This window comes from Pleuronectes platessa, chromosome 7, assembly GCF_947347685.1.
Source record: "Pleuronectes platessa chromosome 7, fPlePla1.1, whole genome shotgun sequence".
In the NCBI taxonomy this organism is placed as follows: Eukaryota; Metazoa; Chordata; class Actinopteri; order Pleuronectiformes; family Pleuronectidae; genus Pleuronectes; species Pleuronectes platessa.
The window spans coordinates 8,066,429-8,089,618 of NC_070632.1; the positions used below are offsets into that span (position 1 = coordinate 8,066,429).

Here is a 23,190-nt window from a genome sequence, read left to right on the forward strand (position 1 = left end):
GCAGCCTGCGGCATGTGGAGCTGAGCCGGGGGTGGGGAGGAGGAGGAGGAAGAGGAAGAGGAGGAGGTGGCCGGTGGTGTCAGCGGAGAGAGACAGGGTGCTGAGTCCGTTTGACCAGCGGAGCGAGTGAGTCCACGGAGCGGGGTGACAGCAGCCTCCGCCTCGGCCTCTGGGTGACACGGCTCCGCGGCGGGACACGGAGATGAGAAGAGGGGATTTAGTTTGTCGCTTCCGAGAAGAAGAAGAAGAAGAAGAAGAAGAGAGAAGAAGAAGAGGAGGAGAAAGGTGAAGAGAAGCAGAAGAAGAAGCAGAGAGGAAGTCTCTCCAAACGGTAAGACGCGTCCACCGATGGTTTGCTAATCAAAGTCTGCACCGCTGTGTTTGCTCTCTCTACCGATATGAGCGTTTTGAGACGCTCGCACGCGGGTGGCCATGATTGTTGTCATCGTTCTACAACTTGAAGGAAACTGTCCCCGCGGCTTGTCAGCGACTCCGCCCGCCTCTGTGCACGGCACCTGGTTCCGAGCCCCCATGCGGGTTCTACACGGAGGACGGGTTTGTGCGCTGTTCTGCTGTCAGTAGTGGGAACAGCCGGTGGAAGAGTCAGTGGTTTTTGTGTTTTTCTACCCAACAACAGCCGTGTTCGTGGTGAGGACCGTGAGGGAGCGCGTCTCTGTGGGGGAATTTCTGACGTTCCCGTCACTCATTGTGGGTTTTCCACCAGTGGTAGATGTCCTGTAGAACCTCAGGACAGGACTGAGAAGACATGCGCCTGCCGGACCTGCTGGTAGTTCTATGTTGAACACTTAAAATGGCTTTTAACACTTAAACACTTTCATCCTTGGATTGACAAATATTAAAAAAGTGCAAAACGAAATGGTAGAATAACACAGATCATTTCCATAATAAGGTGTCTAATGTAAAAGAAAGAAAAAAGTATCTGTGGTCCATATACACATCGATCTGTGGCATACTTTGAATTTAGTAACTTCAAGGACTTGAAAAACATAGTAATTTGCAGGAAACCTAAGTCGTTGCTTGTTTATTGTTTACTCTCCACCCGAGCAAAGCATCACATCATTGATTTTATATATATATATATATTTTGTATTAATCATTGCCAAAGCACATTGTGTACGTCAAAAAAGCTAAAAGAGTAAACACCAAATTGTCCTGTTTCAGGTCAGTATTGTTAATAAGTGACTTGGTTTTTTCGGACTACTGACAGGACAGTGGCACTTCAGGGGCTAATCACGTATCAGCTGGGGCCAGCCCCCCCCCCCCCCCCCCCCCCCCCCCCCCCCTGGATCCGCCCCTGATTGGTTTGAGCTCGTCTGAAACCAATTCTAAATTTAGCCCTGACATCTTTAACTGTATGTTTGATTATTTGCAGGTATGAGATAAGTCTCAAGTAGATATCAGGGTATGGATTTAATTTAAAAAAATTATCACTTTTCATTGGAGAATTAATCCTAAACATTCATTTACTTTAAGTTTAAAGATCTTTTTCTGCTCCTGAGCGAAAGGTTGTGGTTTTAAACTCTTCTTCATGGGCAGAGAATGACAAACATTTTACCAATCTGAGGAACATCAAGCAGCTGTTATCTGTTATCGTGCGTGTTATATTGCTGGCCGACTGCTGTTGATGACAATTATATTGTGATAATTATTGCTACTGCTTTATTGCCCAGCCCTGAGCCCGGCACACAGACCAGAGACACAGCTGGCAGAAGTAGGCCATGCAGCTACTGGTCTGTATGTCATGTCATGCCATGCGTGGACCCCCTCTGGAAGGAAGGAAGGTTACCATCAGCATCTCACTGGTTCATGAGTGGGGGGAGGTTACAGACAGTCTGAATGAAAGATCTGCTGCAGAATCTAGCTCTCTGCCAGATGTCTGACTGCTGCTCATTGTTTCACTGTCATGTCCCCCCCCCCCCTCCTTAATGTTTTTTGTTCTCAGACTAATGTCGCACATGTGCACGCTGCTAGTGGCGAGTCCACTTCCCCTACAAATTAAATATGCATGTCATTCATTGATGGACAACGATGTTAGTAGAGGAAGTGGAAGGAGACCGATGAATACAGTCTGTTGTTTTTTTTTTACCCTGTGTAGAAATCTTTGAAGCTTTAGTAACACAGCTGTTTCTTCCTTAGCTCTACTCATGCATTGCCCCAAGCTATAAGCATACAACTTAAGACTTGAGTGTTTAATTTGTATAACTTATTGTTCAGCCTTTTGTGTGTGTGCATGTTCTCGTGTCACATTGTGTGATATTATGCAAATGGTTTGAGAAGTAAGACCCACATTGGAAAGGTGACTGCTTTTTTCCTGTACTGTTTGGCAGTGAGTACTACAGCAGGTCACACACCCCCCCCCCCCCCTCCCCTACACACACACATACCTCAACACTGTCTTTCTGCTCTGTGTTCTCACCAGACTCTAATAGTTTTTAAACCAGCCCTGGTGTTTGAAGATCAAGTCCACCAAATGTCAGAACAAGAGGAATCCTGATGTGTTGGTGGTATCACAAAAAGGCTGGTTCAACACATGCCTTTTCATAAACACCAATTAAATCCTTAATTTAGGAACCTTTCCTTTTAAAAAGCTTTCAGCACTTGAATGTGCTCCTCAACAATGGTCTGGCCGCCCATTCCGATGCCAAAAGGATGTGAGCCACGTGTGAGGCAGAGCATGTGAGCCCTTATTTAGTTTTTATGCCCATGAATGGGCCTCAGTCAGCAGCATTAGCCTTTTTTTTAAGAACACTCAGAGTTGGTGACTTGGTCCTTTTGTAACCTCAATTGTCAGTCATCTCATACCTCTCTTTGAGCCATCAGAAGGCGTTGATATACATCTACCTGAGTGAAAGCATTGCAAACACTTAATTTGGGCCATACTTTGATTAATAAAACTTAAATGATGATTAACATCTTTTAATTTAAATATTTGTATCATTAAATTGTAAAATCTTGCTCCAACACCAGATTTTAGGTGAATCTGTGGTTCCCTTGTCACTCTTCAACCGGCAGTATCCATTGTACTCAGTTGTGATAATATTGTTTCAGTGGAGAGGCATCAATAGTCTTTCTGTCTGCCTGAATGGCTTCTTTATGATGGACGTCAAAGGCGTTCCAAACGCACCAGTGTCACAAAACACACCAAATAGTGAAGCTTTTCACCAAACCATAAAAGATACTGAAGGGTTTAGACTTTGCCGTGTAACTCGCAGGATATATTTTAAATGTTGTCTGTTCAGGAGTCCTGGAAATATCCAATCATGTCCATGTTTACTTTGTTCAGGGATTAGAGAGGTCATGAAGTCTATGTCATCACACACTGGGGGGGAGGTAAGGATAGAGCCTGGGGAGGTTTAACATGGAGACAAACACAGGGACACCTTTGTGCCTCTTTGAGTTTTACATTCACCAAACCTGCCTGAAGAAAACACGTAAACTTACGTAAAAAAACTAGAGCAGCCGGTGGTTTTGACCGTATGATTACTATACACTGGTTCTTATGTTACTGCAGACCTCATGCCTACATCTTCACATTCCTATGGTGGTGATCGTGGCTTCATACACGACACAGAGAATCATCACCAATAAGAATGTGTTGATGGATGGCCACCAGAACTATAATGGCACTCACTAGAGCACATGCCTCCGCCAAGTCCCAACAGTCCTCTGGAAGTCAGCTGCACCAAATCTCACACACCCTCATAGAAATCAGTTTCCTAACTTTACCTGATTGTCGGGAATCTTACACCAATATTTAATGGGTTCTTCCCTGACCCACATTGCATCCTTCCACCAGGTTTCATTGAAATCGTTACTGTAGTTTGTTTTTGCACAATCAACAAACAAACAGAAAAAATATATTTACTACACAGATATCATTATATAGCACCTCCCTGTGATGTGTAAGTTACATTTGGGCTGTAGTACGAGCCTCTGTTGGAAGCCAGTAGGATATTTGGATGAGCCATGTCGTCCATGAATTACTCCAAATCTATTCCCCCCACACACAGTGAAAATGAGGTCACATCTCTGTTGAGATGGTAGATATTTACTCAGGCTGAAAACTGCTCCAGCACTGAGGAGAGATCTGAGGAGACGAGTGTTGCCTCCATGGGATAATAACCCAAATAGTTATTTGTCTTTTGGAATTTGAATAAAGGCTAAACTGGGCCATCCTGGAATTTCCCTTCCATGACCGTCTCCAGTTTGTGTCTCTTTTCGGCTGCCACTTGATATTTTGTTTTTGCTCCAAATACTTAACCTCCCTCTGAATTATATCCCCTCAGCGCAAGCCTGCTCATCTCCCATGTACCATAATCTGTTCCTGTGTTTGCAAACATGGTTCATACATGAAATCTGCGATAACCAAATCACCCAGAGGAGTGTGCATGAGTGACACTGGCATCATTTCTGCTTAGCTTCTGATTCGAGAACAGCTAACACAGCACCGGGTTTTTTCATTTGGAAACATGTTTTCTGTGTGCCTCCATTGTGAATTATTAAATATGTTTTGCCGTTGTGCTGGTGTGCTGTGGCGAGGGGATTTTACTGGTATAGAAACAGTGGAATTGGTATTGCAGCTCATGTTGTTGTGAGCTTATTGCATTTTCTTGCAGTATGAGCAGGTTATGCAAAAAAAAGGTTGGACTTTGAAAGGACAGTTTTGAGGACGGTTGCAATTGTTTCTTTTGTTCATTGTTAATTGTTTAACTTCATATTCAAATATTTATATCTGAAGATTACATAGTACATAGTATTTATAATATAATCTGTCAAATAATTGTCTGATAGAGCAGCAGCGGTGGCAGAGCTTCAGGGTTCAGCCGTACTTTGCTTACCTGTGTTGTGTAGTATTATGATTGTTGTTGTCATCACTGGTTATCTGTTCTCACTTTTCTATTTGCAAAGCACTTTGGATCAACGACATTGTGTTTAAAGTGCTATATAAATCCATTTGAATTGCTGCAGGTCACATTTGCAGTTTCCAGAAAGAAAGCTGCATCCAACATGACCACAGGCCAAAAACCGCCCGTTCCCAACAGGCATGTTGGGAACTGGCACTGCACTGGTAGAGCTAATTTATAATGTAATAGCACTTCTTACTCAGATTATGTTCTCTTTCCCCTGGCTTCTCTGTTTGTGTTATGACTTCATCCTTAGCTGGGTGGAAGAGGATCCATTTATGAGAACGTGGCTTTCTCAGCATGGTCCTGTGGTTTTGTGTTTAGGAAAACTGTTCCCTTGACATTCCTGTCCTCCTCATACCACCCATCCAAAAAAAGTGCTGCCACTCTGGGAAACGAGGCCTCTCCGATCCGGGCTGCTGCTCCAGCCTCTAAAAGTTTATGTATTCATTGTTATATTTAGCCACCCGCCTTCCCCCCTCCCCAGGTGATGGGGGAGACAGAAGTGAGGAAGTAGTGTTCCACAGGCTGAGGTCAGATGCAGCGTGATGCAATAAACGGCCTCTCTTCCTCAGCCTCCAGCTTGTTATTTCCTTTGTTAAGATGGGGAAAAGGTGAGATAGTTTGGGATGGTGAGTGTTTTAAGTGCATCTAATGTTCTGTGTGCCCTCTTTGGAAAAAATGATAAGACGAAGTGATGGTGGTAAAAGAGATTGGAGCTGGACAGAAAAGCCCCTTGTGGAAAACCAGCTATTCTGAGCCTTGTGCTTTTTCCCGAGCCCATGTTTCACCCCTGGGTCACACAGTCTCTGTGTCGCAGCTATTTTCTGAACATATGCACAAACATTACAGCCAAACAAAAGAAACGAAGGGAGAGAGAAGAAAGAGAACCTCGGATGGAAAAAAAGACACCAACTTTCTTTGGAGCCGTTATATGGTCTGGTTATCAAGGTTTCACAACAGTTAGATTTTCTATCATTTGTCTAATATGGTTTAAGTTCTATCTCTTTTCTTATGATTACTTCGGCTCAGTCAAGAGTGGATGAGGTTAGTCCACTGTTTGTCGTGCTGTGTGGTCACTTTAAACAACTACTCAGAGGAACCACACGGACTGGGGGCAGACAATTGTCCATTGTCCAATGCACCTTCACACCTGCACACCATGTGTTTGGTAACATGGAGCTTAGACGTTTACATCCTTGTTATGCCTACAAGGAGAGTCATTGATGCCTCTTGGCTTAATCTAGACTTGCACAGACATAGTGAATGCATGAGAATGCTTGCATCATACTTGAAGATGGCAAGCAAGATAAAACGTGGGTTTTTACTGGTTAGCTTACTAGTAAACTGTCTGTAATTCAGTCATAGAGGCATCGAGCAGCTTTACTTCATGTCTGGAGTTCCATCTGGAAGAGATGAGGGAGAAATCCACATGTCTGCGATTGAGTCAGATTCAAATTTAAAGACTTGAAACTCGCTTTACCAATGCATACATATGACTTGATTTAAAATATTCAAACCTTTTAATTTTTTTGGCTATCGATAAAAGTTAAGTTTTGTTATGGAATATGAATGATTTTTTCAGCCCTCTACCAACCTATGAGGACACAGGAGTCAGCTGTCATGGACATTGTTGTTCATTTTGGAAAGCTCGTTATCGAAACAGGTCTAACATAAAAAAATATTTGTATAGAGGAAAATTGCAAATGTTTAATTTTATATAAAAAATAAAACACAACTTTTCATTATCACCGTGGTTCAGATTTTCATATGACTTGACTTGTGACTTGCTCGGCCTGAAAAGTGTCCTGGCTTGCTTGATACTCCCCACAGCAACTTGGGACATGCTTATGACTTGGCGGTTAAAACTAGAGACTGGCATTTTACTCGTGTGTGACACTCCCACCTCCTACCATCTGGCGTCCATACCTTCCCTTAAAGCAAGGACTGTTGTTTTACATCTTGTACCAGCCTGCTGAGATTTCCTGTCTGGTGACTTAGTGATTCCAAGTCTCTGAGGGACTTCCTATTTATAGCATTCATTATCAACACTATGTTGAGGAGAACTGAACAAGATGGAACGTTCGGCCTCTGGTGATCTTTATCATAGTCTATTGGGATTTTATGTGAACCTGGAAACGGAGCTAATGTATCATGAGCACCAAAGTCCTCTTCCTTAGAGAATATTTCTGATCCATTTTTACAGACAAATTGTGGTCGCTAAAAATAGAGAGGCCTCCCTCTCTTTACTACTCTGCTTTTTTTTTCCCTTTTCATTTTCAGCCTCTTTTAGACACATGCATGGTTACATGCACACACTGGGTCTGTCACCCATTGGAAAGTGGAGCGCCGAAGCCATCTGGGACCTCAGAGCTCTTCATGTGGAAATTAGAGCCATGTGGTCACTTGTTAGCCTCTTTTCCTTTATGAACTGGAGATTCAGGAGGGATGCTTGTTCTCCACAGTCGCAGTGAACATACAGAATCCAGCTAATGCAACGACAGACAGAGATATCTATAAACAGAACAGTGGCTACCAGATAAATCTTTAAAGTTTTTGGATGACTTCAGGAATTGCTGAAATTAAATTACATATATTAACATTAATTGAATCCTGAGGTCAAAAGACGTGTGAATCCCACATGGACTTAAGAAGGTAAAACATAAACATGAATGTCATGGGATTTTAATCCTGAAAACAGACGATGGAAACATTTACATGGACTCAAATATTTACCCTTTCAGGACAGTAGTTTGACTTACTAAATATGGCATCTCCTCCTATCAACACATATGAACATCCTAATCACAGTCATGTCTTATTCAGACTAAGGTCATTCTTCAGATTACTGGTGTCCATGTGAACATAGTCCGTGCAAGACTGACTGATAAATGACAAGTATCTAAATTATGTGAATAGTTTTTTTTCTTCGCTGTTAAATTTACTTTTTAACAAAGTCCCTGTCCTTATTCATCCTCAGAACAAGCGGGGTATGTTTGCTCATGCAGAGCAGATGATGTTTTATAATGCACAGTGTTAATGAATGATACAGATGCGTGATAGGCTGAGCCCAGTATGAAAATACACTTTGTGAGGTCAACTAGGTTGAATGAGTGCACGGCCCGACCTTGTCTGATCTCAGAGCCAGAGCGTTCTTTGGCTGACCGCGCAGCATTGACTAATCATCCAGCGGTGAAAATAACTCGGCATCTGTCGTCCTTTGCCTCATCACGCCAGCAGCAATTTGGGGTTAGGGTTTTAATGTGCCGGGCTGCATAGACAACATTAGTGCAGATGTGATCATATCTCAGTAATTGACAAACAGTCTAGATAAGGCGTCCAATTCAGTGTTCCCAGTGATCTCAGACACAACAGACGCTGCTAGTTGAGATGAATCATCCTGTCGGTGACTTCACCTCAGCCTCCTCATGCCATTCATTTTTGTTTTTTATGTAAACTTCCCACATTCTGGGGTAATTTCACTTTTGGGTTCCATTTAAAAATGACCACCCACTGATGCACACACACGCCCCTGACCTGACCTTGCCCAAACTGTCAGAGCACTTGAGATCCCAGGATCCCATAGAAAATGTACTTACTGCCACAGTCCCTCTAATCTCAGACTTTCAATCTGATTTTGTTCTTGTGTAATCCTCCTCCAGTTTTAAATCTGACCACTACTCAGATTAGGATTGACCACGAGCCAAAAGGGAGCTGATAGTGGATTAAGCAAAACATATTTGAAAAGACAACTTCTCCTTCATTAGTGGTGTCTTCGTGTGTTGAATGTCAACCAATGTCCTATCTGTCAAGAAATGCAATAATCTCATTTAAATTGAATGCCATTGCTTTGTATAGTTTGCACAGACTTGCAGATGTAATACATTTAGAGATGATACTTTTTGGTTGATTTTAAACTTCTGCATCAGTGCTTAAAACCATGTCATTTAGCTGGATGGGATTCAGAATGCGTCGCTAGCTGTGTGTGGTGACAACAGTGCATGTAGAGCTTATACACACAAGCTAGATTTAGAACGCCATGTCATAACAGGAAATGATGTCATCGAGGCCTCGGAGCTCAAAGTTTTGTATAAACTGGTCTCTCAAGCAACCAGTTCATCAACACTTACATATAGGGAAGTGTTTTTTAACACTTCATATTACCTCTATGTAATTCTAATGCTTTTTCATTACACCTCACATTTTCTACTTGAAGTATATTGGTCCTTTTCTCTCTTTAAAGTCTATGAACTATTTTAACAAAATTCATATCTCTATTTTTTTTCTGATATATTCTATCAGACCATATACTCCTTCTGACCATACACTCCCCCAGGTGTGATCTTTGACTGTGTTTACGTCATCTCTCTCCCACTCAGCGGTGTTGTCTGCAGCTTACTCACTTTCTCCCTCCAGCTTCCATCTGTCCAACACCTTCAGCTCCCCCACACCCCTTGTCGGTATAGTCACCATTTAATAGGAGCTGTACGAAGTATGTTTGTTTAAAACAGTGGAGGTCCTAAGCTCTGCTGGTGAGTCACAAGCAAAAAATCCCAGTACCGTTAATGTGAACTGACCACTGAGTATAAGTCACATCTTTATTTTGCTGACTTTAAAAAGCTACGTTTGGATAATTTGAGGCGTTTACTCAGTGTAAGGGCTTTTCTTGGTTGGAGGTGGACCCATGTTGTTGTCACAGCTCTTATTTAACCTGTTTTTGAAGGAGTGGCGGTAACTGGTTTCCTTTTTTCCCCCTGAGCCCAACACAATACTATCAGCAGTCTGGAGACTCAACACAGGAAATAGGCAGCTTGAACCTAAAGATGAAACAAAACAGACTCTTAACAACATTTTACAGAGTATGAGGATGAAAGATGAAAAATATATCTCATCTTTCACTTAGTATATTTGTCTTTCCTTTCCTATTACCAATGCCAGCAGTGTTAAATAACTCAGCAGGTACAATGGGAAGTGTTGCATTTCACACGGTTTGTTTTTTCTCACATTTTAAATCATAGTTTCCTGTAAGCCCACATTGCAAGTGGCTGATTCAGATGGAAAGCATTCAAATACAAGCTTCAACACAAATTTTCACATCAACTCTAATGTCATTTAAATTATATGGAGAACCAAATACAGCAAGTTACGTGCATTTTGTGCTTGTACCTTATCGTCCTACACTTTCAAATGTAGCCTGTGTATAAGATAGAAGGTAGAGCAGTTTTCAATATTTAATATGATGTAGTTAAGGGTCAGAGCTCGGTCAATGGCACCACCCGACAGGCCGCTTCCTCAGCTGTTCAGAAACATTTGCTGATACCTTGAAAAACCTGAAATATCCTGACATGGACAAGAAAAGGGAAATTTGAAAAGGGAAAAAGAGCAGAACAGCAGACAGCAGTTGTTCAGTGGTCTGGTTTCACTGACCACCTGTTAGACAGGAGCCTCAGCTGTTGTTTGATGGAAATGCCCTGATGCTGTGGTGTTAGAGATGACTTAAGTAATGGTCGAGTGATGAAAAGTAAAATCAATACACATGTGTACAACATCATTAGTTCTGATCCAAAGAAGTAGGTTTAAGCAGCTTCATCCTCTAAAATATCTAGGCTAGAAAACGGTATAATGTAGCAGTCACAGGTTTCAGATCGTTCTTGCTTATTATATCTTTCTCATTAGAATCACTACCACACATCAAAATAAAGCTTCAAATATCACATCTGGGCCAAAACTATGTTTACACTCTCATAAAAAATCATCTTGAAACTTTAAGTATTTAATTGTTAACCTGCGATCTACCCTCTCTCGTGTCGAGATCTGAGATGTAAATTAGGTTTGGTCCATTGCTCCTGACGACCTGTCTCCTTGTCAGCAGTATTATGGTTGTGTAGGAAACAGTGAAAGCGTCTTTGTGAACAGTGGCTGGTGCCCTCACACCTGTTGCCGTCTGGCATGCCGCACATACATGTGCAAAGCACCCGAGGCCCCAGCTGGCTGCCGGTTGTCAGGCGTAAGGAGAAGTATTCACTGCTGCACAGCACCTGTTGGCTGGAGCCGGTAGTGTCACACAAAGACTCTGTATGGCTCCAAAAGTTTGGTTTTAAAACGACACAATCTGAATTTCAAATGGCTTAGTTTGACCTGAGGAGCAACTAGAAAATCTAATTTATATCAAAGAAACACCAGAATAGTTTATTTCCTCCCCTGTCTCTTTGATTTACATGTTCTCTTCTTGAATAGTTGTCCCATAGTGGCATTTGGGTGTGAAGCATAACAAAGACCTGCTTGTGTAACTTGTTCCTTAAGATAAAAGAGTGAGTGGCTCTTAACCTTGATGCTTTAATGTGACTGGTCTGGGTTTTATTTCTACCCTTTTATTCACTTGGCCTGTAAAACATCGCTGGCGCTCTCTCTGAATCCGAATCTCCCCTCAGATGCTGATCCCCCAAACGAGCCTGTTCCCTCTCGGGTGTTTTATTCAGTCCTGACAACTGCTAAACAGCCGAGCTGTGCTGACGGAGCAGATCAGCTCAGAGAAGGTGACAGGCTGGCCGACAGCTCCTGACTGGGGTCGGGTGGAGGTTACACCCAGGGGGAAAGGGAGCAGGAGTCTCAGCTGGTCACTTCTGTTTAGTTCTTCCTGAGCTCTGGTCAGACTGTTGCCTTCCATCTTTATTGCAGTGAGGTGGCACCAGTCCGGCTGTATTTGTGCACTTTTATTGTGCAATGTGAATTACCACATGTATTTTCATGCAAATATGGACAGAAAAATAAAGTCCCATGACTGGCAATACTTCTCTTCTCTTCTCTTGTCCTCTCTTGTCCTCTCTCCTTATGTTCTTCCCTCTCTCTTCTTCCTTCACTCTGTCCAGTGGTTCAGTTTATAAAATGAACTCGTCTGACTCTGAAGACACATGAGGGATGTTAAGGGAAAGAGGGAACACATTTAATTTGCTTGTGAGAGTTTAAGAGATTCAGTGTAAACCCTCTTGATCCATCCTGTGTCTGCCCTGATCCACCTTTATCGGTGCAAATGGATTTAAAGACTGATAAAGTGAAGAACACACTACATTTAAACATCCAATGACAGTCACATGCAACATTTCAGAACAAAACTTAACGTGGGTGCTTTCTTCTTTCTTTTTTTACTTCTGTTATTTCCAAAAAAAGACCAAACAATGAGGTGAACCACTTCTCATCACCTCACACTCAGAACCTAATAACAAGCTGTTGTGTCAGCTGAAGCTCAGGGTGCATGGACAGGAAGCTGCTCATGGCCTTGTGGCTCTTCACTGTGGCTCCTGTCCCAAGCAGGCAACAGACATTTGTTTTTGAAGAACAAAGTTTGATACAGCAAGAATGCTCTGAGTTTGAGTCTGTCGATCTTCTCCGGGTACGCCAGCTTCTTCCCACAGTCCAGATATATATAGGAAAAGTGCGTTTGATAATGGACGGGTGAGGTGTATGGAGAGAAGCTACAGCATGTGGTGGAGTCTTTTATTTTGATATCTTAAAGATTCAAGTGATGCCTGCTTGTTTGTTTTTTGATATAATGAACACTTCTCAGACAAATGTAACAACATACAGATGTTTGTGTAGTAGTCACACAAAAGACACAGGTGCTTGAACTGTATGTTCAAGCACCTGCGTCAGATCTTGTTCACTCTGCCAAAGTGTCTCTGAAATCATGGCCTGCGACTTTTATGTATAATCTGTTGTTCTTGTGCTACTAGGGTCATTGAGTTAACTCATACCCCCGCCCCCCCCCCCACCCCCCCATGTAAAGTCAAGGAAAAAATGTTTCACATCTGTTGTCAGTCAATATTATGGTTTGATCTCAAAGTCTCTCCAAGTCACGGACAGTTCGTCAGCCAGGACAAAAACAGTAGAGAGCAGTAAATGATCAACTTACACCTTATTCATGTATCTGGTGACAGGGGTTTGGTTTATTCTGAATCCGATGATTATTAATGACATATTTGTGTGATTCCTTTCAGATTCTGACATGAAGAAGGACATAGACACACTGATCGCAGAGGAACGTGCTGATATCATCTCTAAATATGACAAGGTAGGTTCCAGCATGGGAAGAAAATGTCCCCTCCGTTCATGAAAGTCTTGATTATAAAGGTGATCGATCCTTGAATAGAGAGTTCCTGAATGGTACCCGTGAGCAAACAGCCAGTGGGAACAGGATTAAATGGAATGATCAAGTAATGACACATTGACAGTGAATGTGTGTTTTGAGATGAATTAAGGTAAAAAGCCTTTTTAGCGCTCTATCTGGAATAAGAAGTTATTCAAAATTGTTCCTTATTTTCTCAGAGAATAATTCCACTAATAGCTTTGGGGACTGATATGTATGATGAGTGTGTCTGTGTGCTCAATTGGATCCGAGCAAAAATCTGGATCTAGTGAATTTATATCTGGTTTCATAAGGAGACTGTTGGTACCTGACCGACATATACTCTCTAGTGCCGTTCTAGTTCTACGGTCTTATCTGCATCATGGTTTGTTTGCACACAGTATTTTTCTAACATGTATGTGGCTGTTTCAGGGAAGGCAGGAGGGTGTCAGGATTGACCCATGGGAGGATGCTGACTACAGCATCTTTAAGGTCACAGACCGCTTCGGCTTCCTGCAGTAAGTTCCCCGCCTTAAAGCTCCTGACAGCTTCCTCCTGCGGAACACCTTCACCTTCATCTCTGTCAACGTTTTCTCTCTCATCTTTCTCACGTTGACAATTTTTTGTATATTCGTGTTAAACTTGGATTGTCTTCTCATGGGTATGTTGCTTATTTCTACTTTTCCGCTCCAGTGAGAAGGAACTGCCAACACCCAGTGCGCTTGAAGAGAAGGTAATTTTCCACATTTTGACCTTGCATGTGATATATTTAGACCCTTTTCACGTACCCAGTGGACCAGATGTGAATCAGTCTTTTCTTCTCTGCAGCAAAAGCAGCAGGAGATAGAGCGAGTGGAGAAATGGCTGAAGATGGTGAAGAACTGGGACAAGTACAGGAACACTGAGAAGGTGTGAATCTCGGTATCTGCACGCTCACTGACGTCATGTCTCCATTAAGCCATCGCTTTTCTTTTTTTCCTCAGCTAACATATGTGATGTATTCTCTCCACTTCCGTTCATAATCTTTTTTCCATTCCCCTTTTAACCACAGCTTCTTCCCTTATCCCCCCCCCCCCCCCCCATTCTCTCCAGTCTAGACCGCTAAAGGAAAATTCATGAAATGGCTCCTTGTCATTGAAGAGGGTTAACATTCAAACATGACCCTCTGCCTCTGCCCTCTGGTTGCTGTGATGAAGGCTGTCTCTCCATGTTTAGAGGAATCCAATTCAAGTCTATCATACTGTGTGTGTGTGTGTGTTTCAGTTGGTGAAGCGCGTGTATAAAGGCATCCCTCTGCAGCTGAGAGGCCAGGCATGGGCCTTGCTCCTGGACATTGAGAAAGTCAAAAAGGATAACGAGGGAAAATACGAAGTATGAAACAGATACAGTCGAAAATATGGATATTTTGTCGACTAGATATTTAAAACACTCTATTTCGTTTTATCTTGTCCTCTAGAAAATGAAGCTGCAGGCTCGTGACTTCTCCACAGAGATCAAGCAGATAGACTTGGACGTCAACCGAACGTTTAGGAACCACATCATGTTCATGGACCGCTTCGGAGTCAAGTGAGTTCTCACTTTCTATCAGCAGAGAACTGCGTTGAGCTGTGTGTTTCAATTCACCTGCACACAATCCTGATGATTTCTTCACTTCCTCTTTTATAACCCAGCGCTGCACCACTCCTTCTCAGAACAGTGGCATCTGAAACCCTGAGTAGTTTTCAACTAATGCTACACAAACACATTGTTTATACTGTTGTGGGTCATGGGAGTTGTACTCACAACAAACGTCCGGACACAGTCTCCACAAGTTCTTGTATTTGTTATCTGCGTCACCTCACATGTTCAGGTTAGCCCTCACTGAGGCTCCTGCAGGGTGTGACACACACACACACACACACACACACACACACACACACACACACACACACACACACACACACACACACACACACACACACACACACACACAACTGAAGCGGTTGTTTCCTCTTCTCAGTGTTTTATTAGTCTTCCTGTCAGTGCTCGAAGCCCCACAGGAAATGGCATTCATACAGAAATGTGCAGCGACATGAAGTTGCATGTACAGAGTAACGTTGAGCTGCCCGCAGTGTGAACTTGAGACCACACATTATCAGAAAAATGATCAAACCTCAGGCACTCTGGTATGTTTCATGGCATTTGCTTTGAGACTGTGGGAGAGTCGTGAAATCTACGGGGTTCATCTTTGTGAGTTAAACTCCTGATTGTGTGCTCTCCTCTTGCTCTCTGTTATGTCCTTCCCGCTTCATTTCAAAGCTGCTAAGTCCAAGCAGACCACAGCACTCCTCCATCCTGCCTGGCTGCCCACTCCTTCCCTTTGCGAGTCAACAGCTGCCTCACTCACATCGGGACACTGATCGCTATTTAAAGCTCCTTTTCCTGCCTCTGTCACCGTCTATAAGACACGTATTTACTACAGAGGCCTGGAGGGGAGACATCCTCTCTGTGTCTGAGTTATATTTATTAATGCACCCGCTCGACACACACACTCGCATGCAGTTACACAAACGCTGCCTTGTGTTCACTGTCTGAAACTGTTGAAACTCCAGATGTAATCAGCCGCGCGGCACGAAGCACGCAACCCTGTGGACGTGGACACTCAATAGAGGCTGCATGCACTGGAAGAAATTATGTAATGAAGATCTTTTTGATACTTTATATATGTTGATATTCATGTGTCACAGTGTCGGCTCACTTGTGAAATGAAATCATGTCAAGCGAAGAATCTACTTTAGATCTCAGCGTAACTGATCTCTGAAAACAGACCTTGTGTTTTTGAGAGTCACCAAAGAACTAATGGAACACAGACATCCTAACACCAATACACATAGACACAGACAGTCCTGGCTCCATGGACATAACATTGAGTTCCTAGAGACTTACTTTAACCATGACTTAAGCTACTACCTGCCTAAACCGAACCTTAAAACATGTCTTCACCTTGAAACGTATAGAATCATGTTATGGAGACTCAAGGCTTTTTGTCCCCATGAGAAAGATGAGTCCACAATGTCGCTGTATAAATGTAAATCTCCAAAATATAGTGTAATAACTGGACCACACACGCACACAGACACACACACACACACACAAAGACACACACACACACACACAAAGACACACACACATTTTCTCTACCAGGATGATCTGATGCAGCCAGGATTTGTCAAGCCCCCCAGAAATATCTTTCGCTGATTGATGGAGCTCCTTTTGGGATGAGGAGGTTGAGAAATATTTCGGGGGGGTTTCCTCTTAATAAACAGTTTCCACTTGTTTGATTGTTGCCAAGGAATCACATCCTTGTTTTTAAACTGGTGGTGTCTCTGTTCCCTCTCTAGGCAGCAGGCGCTCTTTCACGTACTAGCTGCCTACTCCGTCTACAACACGGTAAGTCTTTACGTGGGAACTCCGAAGTGTGTGTGTGTTGCATAATATGGAGGAGTCTTGTGTACATGCTGCGCAAACCAGCCCCGGATTGCATTAATTCCTGTACAGGAAGGAACCTTCCAAGCACTCTTCACCCATCTGCTCTCCCCCTCGCTCAGAGCCTTGCCTGAGATCTTTTATTTATGAGTGTGGCTGAGTCTGAACGTACAGCAACACAGTGTCACAGCCAGACCGCCAGTGAACCCACAGTCACACTCAGTCAAAGGTTCCCCTTTGACTCCTCGTGTACTTCACCTAGCAAGGCTGCATATTAGTGCCAAAACAAAGTTGAGTAATAAGGGATTCGTCCATTTTTTAACATTCCATCAATTGCTTTTTTACCTTTTCTTATATGATTATTATTAATATAATGTTAATCAGAATATATTTTGAAGATTTTAAACATTTGTTTTGAAAAAGCAAAGAGTTTGAAGCTTTAGAAAATTGTAGTATTTTTTTTAGCTATTTCTGACATTTTGACGGCCAGTGATTAGACAGTAAATTGAGGGAAACAGCCGAAAAATGAATAAGTGGAAATTATTGTTGGTCATAACTTTACAAAATACTGTATACTATAGTATACAGGAACTTTAACACATGTCATGTAAGGTAGCTCTTTTATTTGAATGAAAAAGTTAAATGTCATGTTCAAGCCATCATTTCTTATGACACTACAAATCATATCCATCTATTTACTGTTCACTTGAAATCTTTGTTTTAAAGTTGCAATGTTTTTTTCGGCCATGAACCAGATTTTGTCTGAGGGAAGTAAACGTAAGCTTTTACAAATGTGCGGAATTAAAAGAAAAGTGTATAAAACACAGTAAATTTCTGTAAAGACATGTTTTTAAAACCTGTATCTCATTATACACATGTATGTTAATCCATATATCAATTATGTATAAGCTTTAATTGGTGCCATATAATAGGGACAGAAATAATCTTTAATCCAAAGACAGTAACTGGACCTGTACAGTACATCTCCCCACACACACACACACACACACAAAGTCCAAGTCTGTTTTTCTGATTTGTGTCTGTAGTCGGTTCCTGTGTGGTAAAGGTGTTTCAGCCAGAGGAAATGGAAATGTGCTGTTCCCCTTTTTTCCTTTTCCCCTCTTATCACACGCTGCTCCAAAGAAACTGGGTCAGTAGGAGAGCGTGAGGGAGAGAGAGGAAGGACGGATGAGGGAGAAAAGTGTGTTCTGCCTTTTCGCCTATAATGGTAGAGAAGAATGTGCAGAATGTGTAGTTTAAAGTGTGTGTCGCTCTTATTCTATCTCCAATATTTCCCTGAAAAGATACTTTGGAGTGTCCATTTCTGCCTGCGCAATATATCAGCTTAATATAGACAAATACCAGGTGTGAGCCTGGGTTTGTGTATCTGCCCGTGCCAAGTGCGGTGCGTTCAGAGCAACTCATTGAATCCTGGTGGAGTCAAATTGGCGGTTGTTCAAGTTGAGGACATGACATTAGTGAGGATGTATTATGGGCTGCAGTAAATATTTTAACAAGCTTTTGTGAAGAGTTTGTGATGCTGCAGCTGCAAGTACAGTAAAACCACACACATCCACCGTCTGCCTTCAGACCACATCAGACATTCAGGTGCGCTCCTCCCTCCGTCTCTCGGCCCGTGCGTCTGTCCGGGCGCTATTAAATTATGAATAATCCTTTTCATTTGCTCATTCTGTTAAATTGAACCCCATCTCCTCTCCTGTGTTCCCCCAGGAGGTGAGCTACTGCCAAGGGATGAGTCAGATCGCTGCCATATTGCTCATGTATCTGAACGAGGAAGATGCCTTCTGGGCTCTGTCCCAGCTCCTCACCAACAGCAAGCATGCCATGCACGGTGAGACAGAGGAAGAAACACAAGAATTCAGTGAGATTGGCTCAAACAGCGAGGACCTCAGCCAACAGTCTCTTTGCGAAACCACATTGAAATTCACTCGATCCAGATTTTGGTTTAGATCTGCACCAAACTGCACACGCTCAATACGATCAGTCCCCTGAAAATGTCAGATTTTCCATCAACATTCATGTATTATTCTGTGAGAAAGCAACGAAATGTTGAAAATGAAAATTTCAAATGTCAAAGGAGGTGATAAAAAACTGCCCCCCCCCCGATCCAGATCCCCGCCAAAAGTAAAAGTGTGTTTCCTGACCCATACCACATCCTTCTTATGAATGTCATGGTAATTCGTCCAGTTGTTTCTGTGGAATCCTGTTGACTAACAAACAGACAGAAAACAACCCACTTGATATATATATATATTGGACATACATTTAAAAAAAAACTATTTCTTATTAAAAGGATCTTTACTTTTCAATATCTAAATATTCGGTCCAGTTGTCCATCACCTCAAACCATCTATGGCCTCCTGATTCATCTTGTGTCTCCCCGGTCCAGGGTTCTTCATCCCGGGCTTTCCCAAGCTGCACCGCTTCCAGGCCCACCACGAGCTGGTCCTCTCCAAAATGCTGCCAAAGCTGAAGAAGCACATGGTGAGTGACAGCACATTGTATTTATGACTTTAAATCAGGTCATTTTTCATGAAGTGTAAAACATGTAAGACTCGGTAAGATTTATAACTGAGAACAGATGATAAGGAGCGACTTTCAGCAGACACCATTTCTCATTAACTCGTGGCCCACAGGACAAGGAGCAGATGACAACAGGGATCTACACGACCAAATGGTTCCTACAGTGCTTCATTGACAGAGTGAGTTCTAGTTCTTGTGCTGCATCAAGATTGTCTCGTCCCAGATGTGTTCTGTGTTTAAACACCATCATTAATCCGTACACCACAGAGCATCCCCCCCCCCCTTCCCATCAAGCATAGCAACACATTCGAGGTGGTTTCATTACTTTCAGACTCACTCTGACGCCACGTGTCTCCCATAACAGACCCCCTTCACCCTCACCCTGCGTCTGTGGGACATCTACGTATTGGAGGGAGACAAGACGTTGACCGCCATGGCGTACACAACCCTCAAGTTGCACAAGAGTGAGTATGAGAGCGGTTTCACTATCTCCCGTGCTGTGCTGGATGAGTCGAGCTGTGGCTGCTGTTGCTATACTGCTGAACGTCTCTGTGCGGATTACACCGCACGCCGCCTCACGCTTGGCTGCCTCCTAACTGGGTGGCTTACATAATGCAAGTGGCCAGTTGCTGAGGAGAAGAATGGAAAGCTGACTTTTCATTGGATGCTTGCTCGATGCGTTGCCTCAGCACATTGGTCAGAAGCACTTCACTGATAGGACACTTGAAGATATGCTCGTGCTGTCTGTTATCGAAGGTTCCCTGACATTCGACCTCAAAGAATGGTGTCACTCATTCTATTATTAGTTTTGTGTTAAATTCCTGTCTGCGCTTTGTGTTGCTTGTGTGTGTCCAATCAGAGCGTCTGCAGAAGTTCCAGTTAGAGGACCTGAGGGAGTTTATCCAGGAGAAGCTGGGTGCTTCCTACTTCCTGCCTGATGATGTGGTGGTTGAGCAGTTACAGGCTGCCATGTCTGAGCTACGCAGTAAAAAGCTGGACCAGTCTTCTCCAGGTGCAGGTGTGTTCTGGTTGTTTTCTGTAACAGTTTAAAGCTCCTCAATTTATCCCAAAGTCTCCTATGTCAATAAGATCCCTGATTTCCATTTCTCTCTTTAGCCAAGCCAGACGAGCTACCAAAGAAACCTCTGGGTGAAGAGAGGCCGGTTCTCCTCCTGCCGCTGCCGCCGGACTCGCCTCCGGAGATCAAACAAGATCTGCAGCCCCACAGCCAGCCAGACACCGAGAGCCAGCAGTCAGACAGCAACACACAGCACAAGGCTTCTCCTGCAGAAGACCCGGGTTCAAGAAGCCTCTCAGGCACAAACACACCTTCATTGCCTTCACCAGACACAGTTGTAGTCCAAACACAAAGAACACCATCTCCTATAAGGCCTTGCAGAGCACCTCCTTTACCTCCGAAAACAAACAAGCCTTGTCCTGCGGTCGGGTTGGACAGAGATGTGAAGGAGACGCTAAAAGAGAGCAGCCAGACCGAAGACGGGGGAGAACCAGAGAGAAAGCCTGGAGACCTGGAGACCAAGGAAGAGCCGGTGGAGTGGCCCCCACCCTATATACCTCCTCCTCTGGATCCTCCTACCATGCAGGCTGAGGAAGAGATCATGGACTTCCCAGATCTGCCTCCGCCACCTTTATCTTTCGCTGAGCAGATTGACGCACGGCGTCTGGATTGTGACTCTCCCCGTCCAGGGAGTAGGACCAGACCAGAGACCCAGCGCCGCACTCCCTCTCCGCGCCCAGACTCACCACTGGTCACTCAAAAACCACCGGTGGCCCCTGATGTCACACAGAGAAAACCTCTTCCTCCCCCGAAGCCTTTCCTTCCCTGTTCCCTCACCTCCTCTCCACGACTTCCTCCGCCAAAGCCGACCAAGTTCCCGGTCTCTCTCTACGTCCCGGTGCCTGCGGGCAGCAGACGACCGTCCAACACCTCCCAGTACGACAACCTTTCTGAGGTGGATGAGGATGACCGCTCCGTGGAGCGGCTGCTGGGCTCCACTCCGGAGGAGAATCCCAGCATGCACAGCAATCCTCCACACACGATTAATAGAGATTACGACCCTGCTCGCAACCCTTTGCCTCAACCTCCTGTCTTCATCCCTCCTTCCCCTTCTCCCACTCCTCCCTCGCTGTGCACTCTACCCAGTTTGCCACAGGAGCCTGAATTTGAAGGACAGGACAGCTGGGTGGAGGACTCCATCCTCCCCCCTCCTCCACCTAGTTTCGCCGACAGACTCACTCCCCTCCAGTGCAGCGTGGCCTGCTGTTCGGACCCACACAGAGCCCCCTCGCCCAGCTACTCCAAGCCTTTCTCTCGGGGCCCCAGGGACCGTTCTGCCTTCCCAGCACCACTCTTATACACCAGGTCTCCCCCAGGCAACTCCAGGACCTCGGGACCGTCTGCAGTAGGTGTCCCATTGGTTCGATCCAGCCCAGACTTTTGCAGGATGCCCCCTGGTGGCCAGCCGCTGCCCAAATCAGTGACATTTTGAAAGTGTCCCAAGTATCATTGAAGCGTCACTGGTCGTACGTGAATGATTCAGACTCTGTAAATGCTTGATTCCTTTTCAACTCTGTGTAAGAGGTGATGGCCAGTATTATGTGTTTGTGTGTGTGTGTGCATGTGTGTCTGAAAGGACTGTTTCATCGATATGTACAGATTTCTGTGATACTTGCACCTTTTGTATGGGTAGTTAACTTTTCTAAAGTGTCAAACTAGTATTTAAAGCTGCTGTGTGCTTTCCTTTTCGCTGGACAGAAACATCGCAGCAAGCGTATTAACTCTCGCGTATGTGTGAAACCACATTTGGTTTTCAATGCGATGGACGTTCTTGAGAAATTCACACAGAAATAACACAGTGCATCTAATATCAGCTGCAGGTTTCATCTTAGGTCAGTTTCATTGTTTCCCGTCAAAGTGTCTTAACCTGATCCCAGTGCAGCGAGGGCAGCAACTCTACGCTCACTGGCTCGAGAGGCTGCAGCGTGACCTCACCTCTGCTAAACCACCCAAAGCCTAAACACAGCATTACTGTGGTTAAACGTGTCAAACTGTTCCGAGACGCTGCTTCTTTGTTACATCTTCAGGTCAGTGCTGAATGACACCAAAGCAGTTTGCATGGAAACTTTCCAAATGATGACTAAAGTTGTAGGCAGCAGCAGCAGCAGCAGCAGCAGCGGGGGAGACATGGTGCAATAGGTCACTGGTATAAATACTGAGGGGGGGGGGGCTTCAGGCAGGTAGCAGTGGGTACTCTGTGGGTATTTTTCTGCTTTTTTTTTTTAAAGTTAAGAATAGTTTGGTTGGGATGTCGTCAGTTTCATGTTGTCAGTGTTACATCCGTTTGTCAGATGCTTGAGTTCTCAGCAATAATTCACTGTTACATGTGTGTGTGCGTGTTGTCGAGGTGGAATCAGACAGACAGAGAGGAGACCAACATGCAGACGGGTTTATGAAGAGCAGCTCCCTCTAGTGGTTGGAAGTGCTCCAGATGGACTGATGATGCCCGTTAATGATTGTGCACAGAGCCAACGCCTGTACATTTACATCTTCATATAAAGTCTGTGGGAGTAAACTAGACTAAAGGAAACCAGAGAGTTTAATGAATCAAAGATACGTTTCTTCCCATGCAGCCAGAACTCGGAGCCATTGCAGTAACTATGTTGTTTTGTTTTAATTGTGCGGAGCAGATGTTGAGGAATGGAAGTTGAGCCATAACATTCGATATAAGGACCTAACAGTAATAACATGTTTGTGTTGTTTATTCATACTGTATATTACTTTATTTACAGCCTCAACATGTCTTTTTGCACTGAACCTTTGTTATTTCCAGGTTTTGCAGTTCTCTGTAATTATTCAGACGTTTTCTAACAGAGTTTCAGGTTCCTCACAAAAGAACAATATTCAATTTAGCCAGAAATGTTAACTGGTGTTTAATGGTTTGTTCATGAACTTTGGCCTGACGGGCGGGATTCAGACCACGGCTCGGACCACGGCTCCTTTTATGGTCCTGCTTGACATCAGGGCTCAGACCAAAGCTTGTGTACATTTACTCATCTACGTGTTTTGAGTTTTATAAAGAGATAAAACCTGAGTCGTCTGCTGTCGTCGTCTCT

At 43.8% G+C, this 23,190-nt stretch overlaps 1 protein-coding gene across 1 annotated transcript; it reads left to right on the top strand.

Annotated features, from left to right (window-relative positions):
- Nucleotides 1–32: 32 nt before the first annotated feature.
- On the top strand, nucleotides 33–23,168 carry si:dkeyp-19e1.3 (USP6 N-terminal-like protein). The gene is made up of 14 exons (XM_053427320.1): nucleotides 33–331; nucleotides 12,920–12,993; nucleotides 13,480–13,565; nucleotides 13,741–13,780; nucleotides 13,876–13,956; nucleotides 14,311–14,418; nucleotides 14,504–14,613; nucleotides 16,428–16,476; nucleotides 18,244–18,364; nucleotides 18,923–19,017; nucleotides 19,170–19,235; nucleotides 19,421–19,520; nucleotides 19,916–20,074; nucleotides 20,173–23,168. Exons 2-14 carry the CDS (start codon nucleotides 12,928–12,930, stop codon nucleotides 21,564–21,566), a joined length of 2,475 nt encoding a protein of 824 aa, XP_053283295.1. The 5' UTR covers nucleotides 33–331; nucleotides 12,920–12,927; the 3' UTR covers nucleotides 21,567–23,168.
- Nucleotides 23,169–23,190: the final 22 nt, after the last annotated feature.

What these genes read in the sequence shown, in the direction of transcription:
- si:dkeyp-19e1.3 (XM_053427320.1), top strand. Translation starts at nt 12,928, where the DNA reads ATGAAGAAGGACATAGACACACTGATCGCAGAGGAACGTGCTGATATC. An exon ending in GACCGCTTCGGCTTCCTGCA is followed by an intron (nt 13,566 to 13,740) that starts GTAAGTTCCCCG and finishes TTTCCGCTCCAG; the next exon opens with TGAGAAGGAACTGCCAACAC. An exon ending in CCAGTCTTCTCCAGGTGCAG is followed by an intron (nt 20,075 to 20,172) that starts GTGTGTTCTGGT and finishes TTCTCTCTTTAG; the next exon opens with CCAAGCCAGACGAGCTACCA.